The sequence below is a fragment of the Muscardinus avellanarius genome, assembly GCF_963383645.1.
Source record: "Muscardinus avellanarius genome assembly, chromosome: 2".
NCBI lineage: Eukaryota > Metazoa > Chordata > Mammalia > Rodentia > Gliridae > Muscardinus > Muscardinus avellanarius.
Genome location: NC_137787.1, coordinates 99,649,223 through 99,672,966, shown reverse-complemented (window position 1 = coordinate 99,672,966; position 23,744 = coordinate 99,649,223). Strand labels below are relative to the sequence as shown.

Genomic DNA, 23,744 nt, shown 5'->3' with positions numbered 1-23,744 from the left:
TTTGCTCAAACTTCATATAACTTTATTTTGAATACAGCCATGGCATTTCAAATATAAAATATGAGTCTAGGAGAGAATAACTAACCATAATTTGCATTCTGCAAAATTATAGTGTGAAAATGACACCTTCACAGAATCAAAACATTATGGAAAAAACATAGTATTCCACAGACTCATTTAAAATGCCAGAAAATGGCTCATTCTGAGTCAGTGTCTAGGGAACCACAGTGCTTTCAAGGGACAGAAGGACAGGAGTACAGAACTCTTGAAATGGAACTTGGAAGAAAATGCCTCTTGGGAAGCACAGCATGAATCTCAAAATGCCTTTCTCTCAAAATGGGAAAAGAGCAAGATTTCCATAATATTCAGTACCACAAAATATAGAGCATCACAAAGAGAAATTCTCCCTTGAAACAGCGTTTGCATTAATAACTAAGAAAAGGACAGGTATACATTTCTGTTGTCATATGACAGGTTGTAAACATACAAAAAACAACAAAAACATATGTTTATTAAACACTTTGGTTTTTCTCTTTCTTTTTATTTTTTCTTTTCTATCTTTTGTTCTTTCTCTTTCTTTTTTTTTCTAGTACTGAGGGTTGAACCCAGGTGCATTCTGCCTCTGAGCTATATTCCCATCCTATTTTTTAGTTATTGTGTGTGTGTGTGTGTGTGTGTGTGTGTGTGTGTGTATGTGTGTGTGTGTGTTAGTTACTGGGGATTGGTCCTAGGGGCATTGTAATTCAAAGGTATACCCCCAGCCCTACTTTTTATTCTTCTTCTTTTTTTTTCTTTTTGGCGGGTCTGGGGATGGAACCCAGGGACATTTGACCTCTGAGCTACACCCCTTGCTCTATTTTTTATCCTTTATTTTGAAACAGGGTCTCACTAAATTACAGAGGTCCTTATTAAGTAGCTGAGGTTGCCCGCGAACCCGATCCTCCAGTCTCAGCCTCCCAAATGCTGGGATTACGAGTGTGTGCCACCACGCCTGGCTTCTTCTTCTTTTTTTTTTTTTTTTTTGGTGGTACTGGGGATGGAACCCAGGGGCCTTCTACCTCCGGACTACACTCCCAGACCTATTTTATATTTTATTTTGGAAACAGGGTCTCTTAAGCTAGCAACTGAGGCTGGCTTTGAGACTGTGCGATCCTCCTGTCTCAGCCTCCCAAGTACTGGAATTATAAACATGCAACAGCACACCCAGCTATTTTTTTATTTTTATTTTTGAAATAGGGTCTCACTGAGTTGCTGAGGGCCTTGACAGGTTGTTGAGGTTAGCCGAGAAATTACAGTCTCCTGTCTCAGCCTCCTAAGTACTAGGATTATGGGACTGCACAGGCATGCCCAGTTACAGTTCAGTCTAGTTCTTCGAAGCTAAATCCAGTAAATATGTTTTACATTGGGTAGCTTGGAGGTAGAATGCTCCTGGGTCCAATCCCCAGTAACCACTCTTCCTCCCACAAAAAACAGAACATCAAAGCTCTTTTAGGAACAAACATGTAGGGATCTCCAATGCATATGGCAAGGAAAGCAAACTGCGAGGCAATGTACATTGTTACTATAGCTACTACTTATTTATAAGAAATAACATTATAACATGCATTTTCAGACACAGAGGATACACATCCCAGAAGGATGAGCAAGAAGCTCCCAACATGGGTTCTCTGGAAAGGGAAATGTTTAGCTAGGAGATAAGAGTAGAAAAAGCACTTATTTTTTACTTTTGTATAATGAGCACATATATTCAGTCAATAAAAATAAATAGTTTTAAAGACAAAAAAGTGGAAGATGAAGAATACAAGTAATGAAAAAAATTTCTATTAGCTATGTCTTCCATTTATTTTACAAGTAAATATTTTACAAGTAAAACTATTTTCAAGTAAACTATTTAAGTAAAAACTTAACTATTTAATTATTAATTAATTAATTAACTACTTAACTATTTTAACTATTTAAGTAAAAAACTATTTACAAGTAAAAACTATTTTACAAGTAAATATTTTACAGGTAAAAACTGTATCTCCCATTTATTTTACAAGCTTTTACTTGAAGAAATTATTCCATAGCTACCACAAGCTTGAAAGACACTGGAACAAAGAATGATTAATATAGCTTAATATTCATAGTTAATATGTAAAGATAAAAGCTCATGGAAGATAGTCTGTCATACCTGATATGTGCATTACAGTATCTTTTGGCATAATCAGTCCATGTTCCAAACTTCTGTGGAAAGAGAGCTTCAATCTGCATGAAGAGCTATAAAAATACAAGTGTTCTCAATACACTGTAATATTTTCAAATAAATTATGATGATAAAATAAGTTAATAAAATAGTAGATTATGCAAGAGAAAACCTACTTCTCCCTCAAGTCCCCTTTTCTTCTTCATCTCTACTCCAACCATTCTTCAGAGATACATTATGTTTCTTAAGTATAAATTGATATTTTTCTCTGCTTACATATATATATATATATATATAAACTTATATATGCCTATATATACTTATATATATGAACACAAACAGGATCATCTTATACATACTTTTACACAACTAAAATTTTGTGTAACAATAGCAAATAATCGAAAGGACGCAATAAAGATCAGAATGGAAATAAGTGAAATAGAAAAACAATAGAAAAATTCAACAACGCCAAAAGCTAGTTCTTGAAAAGATCAGTAACACTGAAAAAATTTTAGTGAGTTTGACCAATAAAACAAAAAGAAAAGACTACTCAACAGGCATAGAGGTACAGGTCTCTAATTCTAGTATTTGAGCAGCTGAGACAGGAGGATTGCAGGTTTAAGGCTAACCTCAGCAGTTCAGCAGGGTCCCTCAGAAACTTAGCAAGACTCTGTTTCAAAATGAAAAATAAAAAATAATATAGGGCTGGGTAGCTTAGAGGTAGAATGCCTCTGGGTTTAACCTCTAGTATTAAAGAGGGGGAGGTAGGAAGAGGGAGAGAGATAAAAGACTCAAATTACAAAAATCATAAACAGAAGAGGGAGTATTACTACCAATCTCTATCAACAACTGTTTGCCAATAAATTAAATAACTTAGATAACATGGTCAAATTCCTAGAAATACACAAAGTACTAAAACTGACTGAAGAAAAGGACAATCTGAACAAATATATTCAGTAAAGGAAATGAATTAGTCATTCAAAACTCACCACAAAAACAGCCAAGTCTATATGGCCTCATCAACAAATTACACCGAACATTAAAAAAATAACAATGTTTTACAAACTCTTCCAAAAAATAGAAGAGGAACACTTTTCAACTCATTCTGAGAGGCCAGTATTACCATATCAAAGTCAGATAATACATCACAAGAAAAAATAACAAAAAAGCCCCCTGTAGACCAATATTTCTCAGGAATGTCAACGAAATAATCATCAAGACAGTATTAGCAAACCAAATCCAGCAACATAAAAAAAAAGATTATATGCCACACCAAATGGGATTTAACCAAGAAATGTAAGGTTGATTTAACACAAAAAAATAAATCCAGGTAATATAAAATATTAATAAAAACAAAAACATATGATAATCTCAACAGCTGCAGAAAAGTATTTGACAGAATTCAGCATCTCTTCAGAATAAAAAAATAAGCCAGGTGCAGCTGGGCATGATGGCGCAAACCTGTAATCCCAGGATTTGGAAGGCTGAAACAGAAGGATCAGAGGTTCAAAGCCAGCCTCAGCAGGCTCTGGTTAAAAATAAAAAGCAGTCCCAGCGTGGTGATACATGCTTGTAATCCCAGTACTTGGGAGGTTGAGACATGTTCATGGCCAGCCTCAGCTACTTAGTGAGGCTACCTGCAACTTAGTGAGAAGGCTGTTTCCAAATTTAAAAAAGAAAAAAAAAAATAGGGCTCAGGGTGTAGCTAGGAGGTAAAAGACTCCTGGGTTCAATACCCAATAGCACATACACAAAAAGAAATAAAAAATTAAATTAAGCCAGGTGTTGTGGCACACACTTGTAATCCCAGCATTTGGGAGACGGAGTCAGGAGGATCATGCAGGTCTGAAGCCAGCTGCGCTGACTTAAAAGACCCTACTTCCAAATAAAAAAGTATAAAATAGGTCTGGGAGTGTCGCCTGGAGGTAGAAGGGTTTCCAGGAACCTCAGATTAAAAAAAAAAAAAAAAAAAAAAGGATATAAAATAGGGCTGGGGGTGTAGCTCAGAGGTAGATTGCCCTGGCTTCCATCCCTAGTACCACACACACACAAAAAGAAATAAAACTAATGCTATTTGCAAATGACATGACTTTATATAGAAACTTCTAGCTGGGATGATAGCACACACTTGTAATCCCAGCATTAGGGAGGCTGAGACAGGAGGAACTTGGTTCGCAGACAACCTTAGCTACTTAGTGAGGTCTTTTACAACTCAGTGAGACTCTTGTTTTAAAAGCAAAGAATAAAAAATAGGGCTGGGCTGGGCGTGGTGGCGCACGCTTGTAATCCCCGCGCTTGGGAGACTGAGACAGGAGGATTGCACAGGTTCGAAGCCAGCCTCAGCTACTTAGTGAGGCTCTCAGCAACTTAGTGAGACCCTGTTTCCAAATAAAAATAGAAAATAGGTCTGGGAGTATAGCCCGGAGGTAGAAAGCCTCTGGGTTCCACCCCCAATACCACAAAAAAAAAAAAAAAAAAAAGAATGGGAAAAGTTAAATGGGATTACAAACAAATACTTTCTTCTTCCCTTCTTAAGTAGGTAGCTTACCTGATCTACATGCAAGCTCTAGTTTCTATCTTACCAAATGTGGATCTTGAAGTAAAAGAGAGACAGAAACAAGTTCTGCAATGCACTCATAAAAGAAATAAAAAATAGATTCAATCCCAATCCTATGGTGTTACTAATATAAATAGGAGAAATTAAGATTAAGACCACAGAAGAACCTCAGAAACATGTGTGAAGAATATTATAAATCTGTGCTAAGTATAAAGACATAATAAAGGTGAAAATATTTTTTATACATACTTAAAAGCATGGTTAAGGTTTACATATAGATAAAACAGTAACAAAAAAGATATATTTACCCATTAATAGCTCTCTGGAAATTCCCAATGTATATTTTGGCATTTGAACCATTTAATTTGAAATTAAAAATTACAAAACAGATGAATAACTCTATTTTCCTTTTAAAGCCCAAAGTATAAAGATTTTAATACCTCTTCAGGCCTTCCCAAAGCCGGAGTTCCCGTAAGAAGAATGGCTCGTTGGGCATTCTGGACTATTGGCAATAAAATCTTACTGCGGGCTGCAGTTCTGGACTTCATGTAGTGGGATTCATCCACTATCACCACTTTGAAGTTCTGATTATTCAGTGCATCTATCAACGTCAATGCATCTGAGGTTAAAAGACCATAACCCAGAATGGTCACTTTGCTGGTTGATATTCTCCTAGAAAAGAAAACCCATGTACTTTAAAAATATCTCAATAACGAATTCATTATAAACAATATAACTTTGGGGGACAAAACAAAAATAAAGAAGAAAAGAGGAGAAATAGTAGAAGATGTTACTACTACTAAAACTCAATTTCTCTTAAGATTTTACTGTAATAAACCAGGATGCAAGATTTAAAATTTTGGTAACCAAAACCAAAAAGATTTTGATATCCAGAAAGCCATACATTACTAGGACAAAAATATTACTTTCTGACATGTTCTTCTATATACATAGGATCATTCATAAAGATGCTAAAATACTAGTTGACTCTTCAATGAAACCTTTACACAAAGAGGATAGCACTTTTTCAGTCTGGATGATACTGGTATTGTGATGAGGACAATTCTTAGAATAAAAAGGGCATTTCACATTCTTGGTCCTACCCATTAAAGCCATTAGAGACTCAGTCACTATAACAACAAAAAGGACCCTGGCCCTAGGGTGACGGAGTGTGGTTAAAGGAGTACTACTTCAAATATAGAACCATTAAGCCGGGCATGGTAGCACACACTTGTAATCCCAGTACTTGGGAGGCTGAGACAGGAGGATCACACAGGTTCGAAGGTAGCCTCAGCTACTTAGTGAGGGAGGCTCACAGCAACATTAGTGAGACCCTGTTTCCAAATAAAATATAAAATAGGGCTGGGAGTGTAGCCCAGAGGTAAAAAGCCCCTGGGTTCCATCCCCAGTACCACAAAAATAAATAAATAAATAAATAAACAAATAAATAAATAGAACCATTGAGCTAAAGTGATCACTATATCTCATGGTCTATATTCATAACATTTATTAAATGTTACTGTCATGAAATTTTTCACTTATAGATTTTTTTACATATCTCATGTTTATGTATCTCCTTTACCATACTATGAGATTGGTAAGGGTAGAGATTTTTGTATATACACTGCTTTGCTCCCAGTAAGGATTTGTTGAATGAAATAAACAAATTCCTGAACACTATAACATATTATTTTGCATTTTCTCTTTGTGTGTGTGTGAGTGGTCCTGGGGATGGAACCCAGGGGCCTCTACCTCTGGGCTACGCCCCCGACCTACTTTATATTTTATTTTGAAACAGGGTCTCACATAAGTTGCTGAGAGCCTCATTATGTAGCTAAGGCTGGCTTTGAACCTGCGCAATCCTCCTGTCTCAGCCTCACAAGTACTGGGATTAAAGCATGCGCCAACACACCTAACTACTTTTGCATTTTCTATATCATCAATAAAAATATAAAATAGTCTTTTGCCATTTGCTTACCCTCTAACAGAAAAGTCAAAAGTCCTAAGTAGCTAGTACTATCATGGTAAAAACAAAAACAAAAATGTTCTACTTAATACAAAGACCTATGATTTTCTCACTGTACTTTAACACCAAAATATCTTTCAGAAGAAAAGTACAGGGTTTCATATTACTAACTTAGGTATACTGTAAGCAATACAAAAGCTTTGAAGACCAATACAACAGTCTCTGTAGCTTCTACCAAGCCAAACATTATGCATAGATTTTATCTCTTCCAATAAAACTACATAAAATTGAAAAGATAAGAATTCCAAAAATGTTGAATTAATTAATTTATTTATTTATTTATTTACAAGTTTGGGGATGGAACCCAGGGGCACCTGACCTCTGAGCTACACCCCCTGCCCTATTTTTTTTTTATTCTTTATTTTGAAACCAGGTCTCACTGAGTTGCAGAGGGCCTCACTAAGTAGCTGAGGCTGTCTGCGAACCATGATCCTCCGGTCTCAGACTCCTGAATGCTGGGATTACAAGTGTGCACCACCACACCTGGCAGAATGTTGAATTTATTAAGACTGCCTTTAAGTGTTTTGGTGCTGTTGTTGTTGTTGTTGTTGTTCACTATACCTTATTTAAATGTCTATATTTAGATTTTCTTTTTTTGTGTGTGTGGTATTGGGGATGGAATCCAGGGGCATTCTAACTCTAAGCTACACCCCCAGCCCTATTTTTTATTCTTTATTTTGAAACAGGGTCTCACTGAGTTGCAAAGAGCCTCAATAAGTAGTAGCTGAGGCTGACCTTGAACTGAAATTCTCCTGTCTCAACCTCCCAAATGCTGGGATTATAAGCATATTCCACTACGCCTGGCCTACATTTAGATTTTCTTAAAAAACATCTTCTCGCCAGGCGTGGTTGTGCACTCTTGTAATCCCCGAATTGGGAGGCGGAGACAAGAGGATCGTGCAAGTTCAAAGTGAGCTATGCTGGCTTAAGAGACCCTGTTTCCAAATAAAAAATATAAAACAGGTCTGGGAGTATAGCCCAGAGGTAGAAGGGCTTCCAGGAACTCCAGTACCACCAAAAAAAAAAAAAAAAAAAATCTTCTCTATCATCTTTCATAACATCTAGGTCATCTAGTTTTTCTTGTTATTTCAGAAATACTCTTTTGCAATTAAATAGTGACTGATCTATTTATCAAATAATCACCAACCTAGTATTTTCAAGATTTAAAATACCAGAATAAGCCAGGTGTAGTGGTACATGCCTGTAATGCCAGTACTTGGGAGGCTGAGACAGGACGATCGCAATTTCAAGTATAGCCTCTGAAAATAGTGAGACTCTCATCAACTTAGCAAGACTGTTTCAAAATAAAAATGATATAGGGGTGGAGTATATCTCAGAGATAGAATGTCCCTGGGTCCAATCCCCAGTACCACACACACAAAAACCCAAATTAGAAATTAGCATAAGTAAAATCAAGTTTCCTAATATTAATTAATTAATTTTTTTTATTATTTTTATTGGTGCATTATATTCATACATCATATTGAGGTAAAAAACTTGTGTGTAGAGACATGCACATCACTGATTTAACCCCTACCCAATTCCCACCCCATTCCCTTCCCTTCCCTCCCTCCCTTGCTCAGCTTACTACTGGCAATATAGAAATCCAGATGATTATCAGAAACTACTTTGAAAAACTATACTCCAACAAAATGGAAAATCTGGAGGAAATTGACAACGTCCTAGATAAATACAACCATCCTAAACTGAGTAGAGAAGATATAGAACACTTAAACAAACCAATAACAATCAAGAGATTGAAACAGCAATAAAGAGCTTACCATCAAAGAAAAGCCCAGGACCAAATGGTTTCCCAAGTGAATTCTATAAAACCTTTATAGAAGAGCTAACCCCAATACTACTCAAACTATTTTGTGAAATAGAAAAAACCAGGACTCTCCCAAATACATTCTATGAAGCCAACATCACACTAATACCCAAACCGAATAAAGACAGGTCAAGGAAGGAAAACTACAGGCCTATCTCTCTGATGAACTTGGATGCAAAACTATTAAACAAAATACTAGCAACACGCATTCAAAACCACATAAAAAAAATCATACACTATGACCAGGTAGGGTTCATCCCAGGGATGCAAGGATGGTTCAATATATGAAAATCAATTCATGTAATTCATCATATAAACAGAATCAAAGACAAAAATCACATGATCATTTCAATAGACGCTGAAAAAGCATTTGATAAAATTCAACATCCATTTATGATAAGAACACTGCAGAGAATTGGAATAGAAGGAACATACCTCAACATTATTAAGGCAATCTACAATAAGCCCACCGCCAACATGATATTAAATGGGGAAAAACTTCAAGAATTCCCCCTAAAAACAGGAACGAGACAAGGATGTCCATTATCACCACTTCTCTTCAATATAGTACTAGAGACTCTAGCCAGAGCAATAAGGCAAGAAAAGGAAATCAAAGGAGTACAAATAGGAACTCAAACTAATATTAATTTTTAATTATACATAAAACTTGTACATCACTTAATAACTTGGAAAGCAAAATCTCCCACAGTTACTGATAATAAAATCTCATCTAGCTTCAAGGTACTGGAAATATTAAGATAGTTTTAAGCATATTTAATGTGTAGATATATAAAGTAAAAATTATATATGTACCTTTAAAAGTATACATATTTTATGTTTACTTTTTTTTTGCGGTACTGGAGATGGAACCTAGGGGGATTCTATCTCCAAATACTCCCAGCCCTATTCTTTTTTTATTCTTTATTTTGAAACAGGGTCTCACTAAGTTGTAAAGGGCCTCAGTAAGTATCTGAGGCTGGCTGAGAACCCAGATCTTCTTGTCTCAGCCTTCCAAATGCTGAGATTACAAGCATGAGCCACCACGCCCAGCTTAAGTTTACTTTTAAAACATAAGGAAACTCAGATAATAAACATATCATTGGGTTTTAGATAAATCTTTTTTCTTTGTTGTTACTTGAAATGGAAAATAGGGTCATTTTACCTCTGAGCAACATTCCAGCCTGCCTTTATTTTTTTATTTTAAAACAGGATCTCACTAAGTTGCTGAGAGCCTTGCTAAATAGCTGAGGCTGGCTTCAAACCTGTGCCTATTCTGTATGAGCCTCCCAAGTACTAGAATTGTAGATATGCACCAATGTACCCAGTTAAATAATTCATATTTTAAAGTGTAAAATTAGCCAGGTGTGGTGGTGCACACTTGCAACCCTAGTACTGCAGAGGCTGAGACAGGAGTACCGCAGGTTTGAGGACAGCCTCAGCAAGTAGTGAGACTCTCATCAACCTAGTAAAACTCTGTTTCAAAATAAAAATAAAATAAGACTAGGAGTGTAGCTTGGAGGTAGACTGCCCCTGACTTCAATCCCAAGTGCCACCAAAAAGAAAAAAGTAAAACAAAATTCTCCACAACGGTGTGTATGTGTGTGTAAGATCTATAGGTAATATTCTGTATAAAATATGAGTATATAACAAAGACACACAAATATTTTTTTCCTTAAAGATTAAAAAGTTGGTCTTACCCAATATCCGTTTTATTCTGAATAACATTGATTTCTTCAGGCTCTAACTCTGGAATCCATTTTTCTATTTCTTCTGTCCATGGGTACCTCAGAGATGAAGGAACCACTATTAAAAGAGGCCATTCTTCTTTATAAAAGTAGGAAATTCCAATTGCCTGGATTGTCTTTCCTAGGCCCATCTAAAATTAAAAATAAAGGTCTATATTAGAAATAAAGCCTAAAATGTTTTCTTTTTTTCTTTTTTCTTTTTTTGGTGGTACTGGGGTTCCTGGAAGCCCTTCTACCTCCGGGCTACACTCCCAGACCTATTTTATATTTTCATTTGGAAACAGGGTCTCTTAAGCCAGCGAGGCTGGCTCCGAACCGGCGGGATCCTCCTGTCTCCGTCTCCCAAGTGCGGGGATTACAAGCCTGCGCCACCACACCCGGCAAGTCTAAAATGTTTTCAAATAAAATATTTCTGAAATATTTTACTTAAAGGAATAATTATCAAAATAAATTTCCAATGTAAAATCAGATAAGTTAATAAAAAGTCTGAGATTATAATGATCTTTAAATTCATTAATCAAATTACATTATTTTCAAACCATGTGCAATTGGACTAAGACACAAAATGACCCTTAAATTTAAATATTATTTATACTGATTCATGTGACTATTAGTAATTTCTCCTCTTAGAGAACACAACAGCAAATGCCTTAACTATACAGCAGAAAATCATGTTCTTTTAAAGAACAAGAAATAGGTACAGAAGTTAAATTATTTAAATCACACATAACGGATGCAAAATTAGTATGTTATTCTAGGTCGGTGGTGTCTTCCCACTGGACTAGTTTTCATACTATCACACTGCCCTGTCTCCATGCTGTTCCTATTTAAAACAGTTCCTAAGTGAATATTTATTGTGGTTTTTCCCATAATATCCAGAAACTAACACCAATTTAAACATATTTCAAATGGTGCATGGATAATCAGACTCTAGTATATTCACACAATGGAATACTACTCAGAAATATTAAAAGGAGCAAATTGGGATGGAGGTGTATGTAACTCAGTGGTCGAGTGCATGCTTAACAGGAGAGTGGCCCTGGTTTCAATCCCAGCACACACAATAAGGCAAAACAATAAGGACAGATGGTAGATGATGGCTCACAGGGGCTGGAAGTGGAGGACAGAAGCAGCATCAGGGAACTTTTAGGATAGAGCTGCTCTATATCTTATTTTAGTAGCAGTGACTTAACTGCTTGCATTTGTCAGACCTTATAGAATTATATATTTTAAAAGGCAAATTTACTTAAAAGGGTAAATTATATTTTAATAATCCTTACATTTTTTAAAAAAGTAATTACTGTCGGGTATGGTGGTGCACACTTGTAATCCCAGTACTTGGGAGGCTGAGACAAGAGGATCAGGGTTTGTGGCCAGCCTCAGCTACTTAGCGAGGCCCTTTGCAACTGAGTGAGACCCTGTTTCAAAATAAAGAATAAAAAATAGGACTGGGTGTGTAGCTCGGAGGTAAAATGCCCCTGGGTTCCATCTCTAAAAAAGTTCATCATTAAAAAATAAAAATAAAAAAGTAATTACTATAGTGAACAGTGAAAAAGTAAAAGACTAAAATAGTTATGCTCTGCTTAACAGACAATTCAAAGGGGAAAAAGAAAGAGACTAAAACCGTGAGTTTTAAGTTAGCTTTAAATATTCAGTGAGATTAAAGAAGAGGAAAGGTTGTCTTGGAATTTCAGCAAGTCTTTATTATGGGAACTTTATTTTATGTCTTTTTTCTTTTAATTGCTGCTGTTAAGAAAAACAAAAATATCAGATTAATTCAAGTAAAGTTATTACCTTTATACCAATCAAACTTCAAAGATTAATAAGAAAACTGGTATTTGTTTGGGAAATTTTTCTTTTTCTACATAAAAGACCATCAAAGAGAAAAACCTTAGTGGAATTTAGAAAGCGAATGGCTTTTGTCCTGGCCTGTAGAAAGTGCTCAGACAGTATTTGAATGCAGGAGTGAATGAATGGCTAAATAAAGAGCAGGACCTTATAGTCCCTGGAATAGAAAAGACCAACTGCATGGAAGATGTCTGCATTTTTAAAAGGCCAAGGGCGGTAACACAAAAGTTTTGCAACTTAGCAAGACCAAATCTCATACCTGAAACTATTCAAATATCACTGTATTCTGGAGCCAAGCTGGTTCCAAGGTGGCAGAAATTTAACAATTGGAGGCTGTTTATCCGGTTTGATTTAATCAGTATTGCTGCTTTTTGTCTTCCAACAACTGTGGCCATAAATACAATTCCAGAAACTGAGTTATGCTGAAGTGGCAGTTTGCTGGTTTTGTTTCCTCTTTGATTTCATAACCCAGTTTTAAAATTTCAATTTCTCTGGAATAGGGGGTCTCTTTTGCTTCCCTAATTTTCTGGGAGGTAAGATTCTCTCTCTGGGATACCCATTCTACTACTGAATGATTTGCTTGTAGCTATGTTTACTTGGTACGGATCACCTGTCTACCTAGACTTGTTCACTGAAGTATTGTGACTAAGTGTTCTGTGTCACCTGTCTAGGTACCTCTCTCCCAAAGACTGCCACTTCTTAAAATTTCCTAACATGGTCTGCTGGGATCAGGGAGGTCAGTCTTCAAGAGAGATATGTGCAAAAGGGACTTGAAATAAGAGGGACAAAAAAAGATAACAAAATTTTGTCAGGAGAAATGGGATAAGGACTGTAACAGCGGTAGAGCTTTGGCCTAGCATGAATGAAGCCCTGAGCTCAATACCTAGCACTGTCAAAACCAAAAACTAAAGATAGGAAGAAGAATACTGGGCAGGGCCATACTCTTTTGTGTGAGGAGGGTGCAGGGAGGGGGATATTGGGGATTGAAAACGAAGCATTCTAACTCTGAGCTAAATAAATCCTCAGCTCTAATTTACTTTTTATTTTAAAACAGGGTCTCTTTAGTTGCTGAGGGTCTCACCAAGTTGCTAGGCCTGGCTGCAAACCTACAATTTTACGTCTCAGACTCTCAATTACTGGAATTAAAGACGTGCACCACTTTGCCCAGCTCATTAATACTCTTTCTCTCATCCTTTTGTATGCTTCCATTGCTAAATCAGTAACTGCAAGTTCAATTCTTTCCTTTCTTTCTTTCGCAGTACTGGGGATGGAACCCAGGGGCATTCGACCTCCGAGCTACACTCCCTGGGCTATTTTTCATTCTGTATTTTGAAACAAGGTCTCACTAAGTTGCAGAGAGCTTCACTAAGTAGCTGAGGCTGTCCGCAAACAGCAATCCTCCAGTCTCAGCCTCCCAAATGCTTTGGATTACAAGCCTGCGCCACCATGCCTGGCTCAATTTTTTCTTTTTAAAGTCATAAGTAATGTAGTTGAAACAAGTTAGTAGCTATATCTATTTCTATCAGAAATTGCTCTAACTCCCAAAGTGTGTACTGTGTCAGTTAGACATAAACAATGACCCTCAAAAACCTGCATACACATTACCCTTACATCATTGGCCATCTCCTAAACCATATATGCACAGGACGAATGCCCCAGAAATTCAACAGAAATTAATAATCAGGAGGACAAAGAACTAAGCAGAAATTTCAGTGATATTTTGGCATTAAAGAGACCAAGATCAAGGTTGAATCTTGTTGAGGTGAAAGTTCTTGATAAATCCCTGCCTGGGTTTTTGCTGATCCCCCAAAACATCCACCTTCTAGAAATGAATGCCAGGCCCTGGGAATAAAAACAAAACTGAAATAAACCTGCCCTAAAAATGCCTAAAACCAAGCATTATGATTAAGATATCTGCTTATATTCAATTTGACTTCTAAAAGAAACAGCCTAGCCAGGTGTGGTGTTACAAGCCAGTAATCCCAGTATTTGGGAGGTTGAGATAGGATCAAAGGTTCAAAGACCAGCCTCAGCTACTCAGAGAAATCCTGATTCAAAGTAAAAAATAAAATTGGCCTAGGAGTACATAGCTCAGAGGTAAAATGCCTCTGGGTTCAATTCCCAGTACTAAACGCGCACGTGCGCGCGCACACACACACACACACACACACACACACACACACACACACACCGAAAATCTGAGAAATGGTGGAAAAAGACTTAAAAAGAAAATTTTGATATAGAGTTTAATCTACTAAACCATTTACATCTTAGATTGGGATCTTCCTCTGTTCTCCCCAGAAAGCCTAATCATATGAGTAACAAATAGCCTCTTCCTAACCTCTCAGTGTGTGTGGCTATCGTCAGTCTTGACACTGGAACCAATTTGGGGGTGGACAGGTCCACTCTGTGACTTCAAGGCGACCAAAACACAGGCAAAGACACTTTTCAACACGTTAGTAAACTGACATTTTGACTTTTCTGAAAGAATTGAGTTTAGCTAGAGGGAAATTTTTCAGAATGTGATCAGCTTGGCATTGCTGAAAAATATTGGTTTCTTAATTTTCTCATTTCTTATTCCATTTCAACATTAGAGAAGTCACCTTAAAAATTACATTCTCGCCGGGTGTGGTGGCACACGTTTGTAATCCCCACGCTTAGGAGGCAGAGACAGGAGAATCACACAGGTTCGAAGCCAGCCTTGCTGGCTTAAGAGACTCTGTTTTCAAATAAAAATATAAAAATAGGTCTGGGAGTGTAGCCCGGAGAAGGGTTCCATCCCCAGTGCCTACCACCAAAAAAAAAAAAAAAAAAAAAAAAAAAAATTACATTAGCATCAGCTTTTATGAAGAATATATATATATATATTTCTTTTTTTCCCCAGTACTGGGGATTGAACACAGGGGAATTCTATGTCTGAGCTACACTCCCAGCCCTATTTTTTATTCTTTATTTTTAAACAGGTCTCACTAAGTTGAGGAGAACCTAAGTAGCCTGGAACCTGAGATCTTCCTGTCTCAACCCAGCATGAAGGTATCTTTCTTGGTAACAACTCAAACTTTTTATTCAGCATTTTTTTTTTTTTTTTTTGTGGTACTGGGGGTGGAACCCAGAGGCTTTCTACCTCCGGGCTACACTCCCAGACCTAGTTTATATTTCATTTGGTAACAGGGTCTCACTAAGTTGCTGAGAGCCTCACTAAGTAGCTGAGGCTGGCTTCGAACCTGTGCGATCCTCCTGTCTCAGCCTCCCAAGCGCGGGGATTACAAGCGTGTGCCACCATGCCCGGCTATTATTCAGCATCTTTTTAAAACATGTAGTTAATGACAGCAGGGAATTTCTAGAAATTAGAAAGACACTTATCAACACAGTATTTAGTCACTAATTTTCTTTATTTTCAGTACTGGGAATTTAAGCCAGGTGTATTCTACCTCTGAGCCACACCCTCAGTCCTATTTTATTTTGAAATAGGGTCTTGCAAAGTTGCTGAGGGCCTCGCTATGTTGCTGAGGCTGGCCCCAAACTTGTATTACTCCTGTCTCAGCCTCCCAACTACTATTATTACAGGAGTGTGCCTCTATGCTCAGCTTAGTCACTAATTTTCTAAGGTACTTGTTGGTTCTTACTTTTCAGCTATTATAAAATAGAAGCTAAGGTTTGACAGGACAAACTAAAAAAAAAAACATGGCTCCAAATGAGAAACAAAAGCAATATTTTTGTGAGCTCATGTTCTCATTAAGGAAAAAAAAATGGTACATAGCATAGACCACTAAGTACTAGATAAAATTTAAACATAGGAAAATGATTGCCTGGCACTATTTTTTCCCTAGACACAGACTTTTAAAACATGTTCACAGAGTTCCATATTTTGGGAAGCATTTAAAATAGCATAACTTTCATTATAAAAGCAAAAGCACACTTCAAGTAATTTCAATATATAGAAATAACTATACTCATTAGGTGGCTCTAAGTAAGCTCTTGGCTGTAACTACAATGGAAAATTTTAAAGTGGAATCCTCCAGTGTTTCATTACAATTAAGACTAAATCACTACTAAGAAGAAAAGCCTTGACTAAATAGTATTACAAAAATCTACATAAGAATGAAATATTAATTTAAAGAGTATATTTTATCATTGTTTTAAAAATAACAAAGCATCATTTTAATTAGAATAATTTTAGATTTTTTTTTTTTTGCAGTACTGGGGAATGAACTTAGAGGCACTCTACCTCTGAGCTATACCCTTTAGTCCTGTTTTTTATTCTTCATTTTGAAACAAGATCTTACTAAGTTGTGAAGGGCCTCAGTAAGTAGCTGAGGCTGGCCGTTAACTAAGATCCTCATGTCTCAGCCTCCCAAGTACTAGGATTACAAGTATATGCCACTGCACCTGGCTCTAATTTTAGATTTTTAAAATGTCTTATTCCATAATTACTATGAGCAATTAAAAACAACTATGACACAGAATTTCGGATTGTATATATATATATATATATATATATATATACACAAAATATATATACAAATATATATATTTATATACAAAATATATATATACAAAAATATATACAAATATATATATATATTTGTGCATTACTTAAGATGGATGCTGAAGAAGTTTCCAGTTTTAAGGTTAAAAAGCAACTAGTATCTTTTTAGGGTGGATATTTTGGGGGATTGTCTAAAAGAGGTGGCCCACTTGTTTTAGAAGAGACACCTAGGAAAGACTTTTGTAAGAATGTGGATTTAAAATCCTAGAGGGACTTCCGGGAAGATGGTGACCGAGAAAAGGGGGGTTAAGAGCCCCGCTAACAACAAATATCCATTACTACAAAATCAGCGCCTTTCAAAGCCAGAAAACAACATCACCAGAGAAACAAAAAAAATCACCAGGCTCCAGAGAGAAAGCGGACTGAGAACAGAGCCACAGAGGAGATCCTCACGCCCGAGGACGCGGCAGCAGCGCCATACTGCCGGCGGCATCGACGAATTCACGGGATGGCCACAGCAAGCCGAGGGGAGCCGCTGAGGAACAGCCAGGCGGGATTTCTCGGCGCAGAGGACATCTAAAGCTCCCAGTGTCTGAGCTCAGCACACGCTGCAGGGATTCAGAGTGGAAATCAAAACCAAGGAAAAAAAAAACGCCAGCCCAACAGCCGAGGGCGTAGCAGCGGCGCCATATTGCCACCGGCGGCAGCAGCAGAGAATTCACTACAGCTACATCTGCGTACTCAAGAACAGTGAGTCAAATTGCGGGCCACAGCGGAGAAATCCCAGTACTGTACTCACTGGGACTTGACCCAGTGGGAGAGGGGCGGTGGCAGTGATATCACACCATAGGAGAACGTGCAACCTGGCACCCCCCACAGTCTAAAGCAGCCTCTATCGACTCTCTGGGTCGGAGACTCTGTGATACAACCCAGTAAAGGAGTAGTGGGGTCTGAGATACTACTGACTCGAGATCCAGAACACCTTAAGTGAAGTCATAGTGACCCAAGGGAAGAACCCAGAGAAGGCACAAACTTCCGAAATCATGGGAAAGAGGAATAATACTGGAGCAATGAATGCCCACAACCCCACAACATCAGAACCCGATAAAACAGAAAATCAGAGATTTCTAGAAGATCAAATCAGGAAAATAACTGTAGAAATAATAGAGGTGCTTCGAAAAGAACTCAGAGAGAGCCAAAAAGAGATAAAGGATGCAATTAATGAAGTAAAGGCCTCAATTCAAAGCACAAACAACCGATTAGAACACATGGAGAACAGAATCTCACTCTTAGAAGATGATCATTCCAAAAATGAACGCATAGTTTCTAATCTAGAAAAAAATATCCAACAGCAGGAATCTGATATTGAAGAAATATGGGCCCATTTTAAGAGAGCTAACCTAAGAATAATTGGAATAGAGGAGGGAAAAGAAAGTGAAACCAAAGGGATCAACAATCTCTTCAAAGAAGTAATAGCAGAAAATTTTCCAGACATAGAGCAAGAGGTCGATACGCAGGTCCAGGAAACTTATAGAACTCCCTTTAGACAGGATCGGAGAAGAGGATCCCCACGCCACATAATTGTCAAAATGACCAATGTGGAAGCCAAGCAGAGAATCTTAAAGGCAACAAAAGCAAAGGGCCAAGTGACATTCAGAGGCAAACCGATTAGAATCACTCCAGACTTCCCAAACCAAGTCATGAGAGCCAGAAGGGCTTGAAGTAACATATTGCCAACTCTGAAAGAAAACAACTTCCAGCCAAAAATTTCCTACCCAGCAAAACTTTCTATCAAATTAGATGGGGAAATAAGAAGCTTCCACGACAAACAGAAACTGAAGGAATTTATGTCTTCAAAACCAGCGCTAGAGAAAATACTCAGAAATTACAAAGAAGAAATGGGTAACACACACCAGAACCAGAGAAATAAGATTTTCCATCCAACAGACAACTAAGATTGGTTATCTGTGGAGATTCATTATTTATGTTAGCCTTTTACCTATCTCTAAAGGGTATTGTTTGCCTTTATTGTTGTTAATTTTTAGGATTTCTAGTTGGAATATTAATATACCTTCAGATATAGCATTTGGAAATATTTTATCCCATTCTATTAGTAACTGTTAACTCTGTTTACATTGTCTTTGGATATACAATATGTTTTTTATTTTTTAGGGAGTTTGTATACTCTTCTGTTGCCTGTGCCATTGAAATCATTACCAAGAAATCACTGCCAATTTCAATGTTGTGAGGTTTTATGACCCAGATTTTCTCCTAAAAGTTTATAGTCTTAAGATTTATATTTAGGTCTTTTATCTATTTTGAGTTAATATTTGTATATGGGATTAGGTAAGGGTCCAATTTTATTCTTTTCCATGTAATTATTATTTTTCAACAATATTTAGTTAAAAGATTATTATTTCTACCACCAAATGTTTGTGGAAACCTTGTCAAAAATAACTTGACAATATAGGGAAGAATTTAGGTCTAGGCTTTTATTTAACTCCAATGGTTTATATATCTGCCTTTAAAATAGTACTACACTGTTTCAATTATTGTAGCTTTATATGGTTTGAAATCAGAAAATATATATCTTCTAGCTTTGTTCTTTTTCAAGATCGTTGTGGGTACCTAGAGTCCATATTCCATATTAGGATAGATTTTTTTTTCTGTAAAATAAATATATAAATATATGATAGTTTCACCTAAAAAATAGAAAAAAATAGATTCTCTGGTAAGAAAGAAAGCAAAAAGAAATATTGAAATGTTATCTTTAAGTCATCAAAAGCTTGGTATCAGACAAATGAAACTGTTATGTGAGATTATCATTTTTAATTTTGGATAAATTGCTATAATACTAGATGTCAACTACTAAGCCAAGCATAGGAGGGGGGGATAGGGAGAGAACGGGGTGGGGATCGGGTGGGGACTGACTGGGCAATGTGTGCATGTATGTCTACAAAAGTATGTATCCCACTATGATGTATGAATACAGTGCATCAATTAAAAATAAATATGAAAAAAAAAAATCCTAGAGGCTGGCCGGGCGTGGTGGCGCACGATTGTAATCCCCGCACTTGGGAGGTGGAGACAGGAGGATTGCGCTGGTTCAAAGCCAGCCTCACTGACTTAAGAGACCCTGTTTCCAAGTAAATAAAAAATATAAAATAGGTCTGTGAGTATAGCCTGGAGGTAGAAGGGCTTCCAGAAACCCCAGTACCACCAAAAAAATAAAAAGTTCTCTTGACCTTAAAAACCAAAAAAATGATGGAGATACAATAAAGTGCTAGCAGACAATAAATGTGATTATCTGTTTTACTATCAGCTATATTATTCATTGTTCATTTCTTTTTTTCTGTTTATAATATTTATTGATTTTATTTTTATTCATTGTTCATTTCTAAAAAGAAATCGTATAGAAAAAAGTGTTTGAGCCGGGCGTGGTGGCGCATGCTTGTAATCCCCGCACTTGGGAGGAGGAGACAGGAGGATCGCGCTGGTTCCAAGCCAGCCATGCTGGCTTAAGAGACCCTGTTTCAAAAATATAAAAGGTCTGGTAGTGTAGCCCGGAGGTAGAAGGGTTTCCAGGAACTAAAATAAAATAAAATAAAATCCTAGAGGCTGGGTTTGGTGGCTTGCACTTGTAATCTCAGTACTTGGGAGGCTGAGATAAGGAGGACTGCAGGTTTGCGGCCAGCCTCAGCTACATAGTGAGGCCCTCTGCAACTCGGTAAGATCCTGTTTCAAACTAAAAAATAAAAAGTAGGAGCCAGGAAGAATAATGGATGAAACTGGAGAACATTATGCTAAATGAGATTGGTCACTCACAAAAAATAAGAAGTTGGATGGTCTTCCTAATATGCGGAAGCTAGGGAGAAAATGGAAGCTTACGGAGAAAAAGGACCATAGGTCTAGACGAAGAAGGAGATTCTATAGATGAGCAAATAAGGCGACCTTACTGAGGGAGTGGGAGGGGGGAGAGGGAAATCCTCTAATGCACATGAGGTACAGTCACAAACATATCAAAGTTAATCACTAAGCCAAACATAAGGAAGGGGAGGGAATGGGGCGGAATCGGGTAAGGGCTAATTGAGTGATGTGTGCATGTATGTCTCCACCATCTTGTACCCCATTAATATGTATGACTACAATGCATCAATAAAAAGTTTTTAAAAAGTATAAAAAATAGGGCTGGGGGTGTAGCTTGAAGGTAGAATGTCCCTGGGTTCCATCCTCAGTACAAATGATAGATAGATAGATAGATAGATAGATAGATAGATAGATAGATAGAGGTTAGGGGTATAGCTCAGAGGTAGAATGTCCCTCAGTTCAATCCTCAGTGCTGCAAAATAATTTTAGAGAGGGTTAAAATGAGGTAAGGAAACTCACATAGGTAAGTTAGACTGAAGTCCTATGTTCTATTATTTATATTAAGGAGGTATATATTTCAGCAGAACTATTTCCTTGTTTTCGGAGATTAAGTTATAATTTTCTTTCTCTATAGGGAGTTTTAGGTGGTATATGTGAAAAGTATTTGCTCTTAGTAAAGTGTGTGTGTTTGTTTCAGGCATGTGCTCCTGTCCCACAGGAAATTAACAAGGAAAAGCCCACAGGGATATGAGGAAAGGCCTGATCTTCTCTTTATTAAAGATTAAGGAGCCACACTTCAGACAATTTGCTGCCACACTTTCCTGATGGGTAGTTTGTTTTATGGACAGCAGCAGGCTTTCCCCAGAAGAGAATGCACTAGGATCAGGTGAGGCTAGGAAGGGTATGGCCACATAGAGCAGCTGCATGAGAGAAACTCTTTTCTCTCTAAAGGCAAGACATTGAGCTAGAGTTGGTGGTAGAACTCAAGTAGGTCTGTAGTTTGAGGCTTGTCTTAGAAAAGTCCAAGTGGGGGATGACAAAAAGCAAAGGAAGCAGAAGGCTCTGGAATGGGCAGAAAGGCTAGATATGAGAAAAAAAAAAAAGCCTAAGAATAGCCATTTCTCATTGAATGTTAAGTTTTGTTTTTTTTTTATACATGGGGGGGGGTGGTGCTTGGGATGGAACCCAGGGGCATTCTACCTCTGAGCTACACCCCCAGCCCTATTTTTTATTCTTTATTTTGAAACAGGGTCTCACTGAGTTGCAAAGAGCATCACTAAGTAGCTGAGGCTGCCCTTGAACAGTCATCCTCCTGTCTCAGCTTCCTGAATACTGGGATTACAAGTGTGCGCCACTACATCTGGCTTGAATGAAGGTTTTAATATGGTATTTTTATTCTCTCCTATTCTCTAGGAATGTTTGCAAAGACATAGTTTTATAAATGAGATAAATGTTATCAATGCACAAATCTCAGTAAAGGATGCTTTTTGTATTATTTGTGTTCGTAAAACTATTCTGTAATCATGAAATAACTTTCAAATAAATCACTAGGCAAAAAAAAGGCTGCAATTCTACAAGCTCCTATGAGTTATGCTTAGAGGAAAAACAAGAAGCCTGTCTACTTCAAAAGAAGCTATCAAGAAGAAATGATAACAAACTCTTCCCAACAGTGCCCCCAAAAGAAGTATTTCCAAATTCCTTAAATATTTTAAAAAGTCAACATAACATATTAAAACATAAAAGCAGCACAAAAGACAATTTTAAGTAGACTATTAGAATACAGATTTAGTAGAACATTAAAAGAACATATCATGAACAAGAGGAGTTCAAATCCAAGAACAATCTGTTCAACATAAGAAAACCCATTACTATAATACACAGTATTAACAGATCATAGGAAAAATGTCATAATTTGTAGACAGCCTCAGCTACTTAGTGAGGCCCTCTGCAACTTAGTAGAACCTTGTTTCAAAATAAAGAATAAAAAATAGGGCTGGAGGTTTAGCTTGGAGGTAGAATGCCCCTGGGGTTCCATCCCTAGTACTGCAAAGAAAAAAAGAAAGAAAGAAAGAAAGAAAGAAAGAAAGAAAGAAAGAAAGAAAGAAAGAAAGAAAGAAAGAAAGGAAGGAAGGAAGGAAGGAAGGAAGAAAGCAAGCAAGCAAGCAAGCAAGCTATGGAAGATATAAATTTACCTATGTCATGTGATAACACCATGAATTTGTTGTTTATAAATCTAAGTAAAAGGGCACAAAGCATATAAAAGCCAAAGTGTGGTGGCTCATACCTGTCATCCCTGGAATTGGGAGACTGAGATAGGAGATCACAGGTTTGGAGCTAGCCTCAGTAACTGAGCCAAACTGTTTCAAAGAAAAAAGCTAAGCAGCAGAGTGTGGTGGCGCATGCTTGTAATCCCAGTATTTAGAAGGCTCAGACAAGAGGATCACGGCCAGCCTCAGATACTTAGTGGGGCTCTCTTCAACTTAGACCCTGTTTCAAAATAAAGAATAAAAAGTAGAACTAGGGGTATAGCTCAGAAGTAGAATGCCCCTGAGTTCAATGCCCAGTACTGCAAATAAATAAATAAATAAATAAATAAATAAATAAATAAAACAACCATCCTATATCAAGGTAGATTTTCTTGGATCCAAAACTATAGTTTTCTTTTCAAGGGTAGAATTTATATAGGTTACTTCTGTATTAGACATAGTTATATATAATTTCCCCTACAATAAAACATCACCTTGAATGCTAGGGTTTTATTAGAACAAAGTGAAATGTTTGAATTCTGACACTTCTATTGGATAGGGACACCTCTTTGTTTTCCCAATATAACTAAATATATTATTAAATCATTTTTCTTTTTATTCTCTTCCCTTTCTTCCTATAGAATTAATAATAGCTTCAAATTTCTTAAAGAATCTATGTGCAGAACAGGCTCAAAAGTGCACAGTCCATCAATTATTACTTAAGAAATTCAAATTTAAGTCATAAAAATGACAAAATAGTCCTCATTTATTAAATATTAGTTATGTCAAAATAAAAAATTGACTCTGGTTTGGTAGAACCAGTTGACTAGAGAAAATGTAATACATCTGAACTTTAATAAAAGAATTTAAGGAAAATATTATCTAAGATAGTCTTCCTAAAAAGTAAATTTCAAGCTGGGAGTGGTGGTGCACCCTTGTAATCCTAGGACTTG

The 23,744-nt window shown here is 36.9% G+C and overlaps 1 protein-coding gene across 1 annotated transcript in view; it reads right to left on the bottom strand.

Moving 5' to 3' along the window:
* ZRANB3 (zinc finger RANBP2-type containing 3) overlaps positions 1-23,744 on the bottom strand; it is a gene marked incomplete at both ends in the record, with an annotated part of 221,020 nt that overhangs the window by 98,191 nt on the left and 99,085 nt on the right. Inside the window, 3 exons of the mRNA XM_080688973.1 lie at positions 2,174-2,259; positions 5,183-5,414; positions 10,294-10,472. Coding sequence (XP_080545099.1) covers positions 2,174-2,259; positions 5,183-5,414; positions 10,294-10,472 — 497 coding nt within the window. The remainder of the gene's footprint in view (positions 1-2,173; positions 2,260-5,182; positions 5,415-10,293; positions 10,473-23,744) is intronic.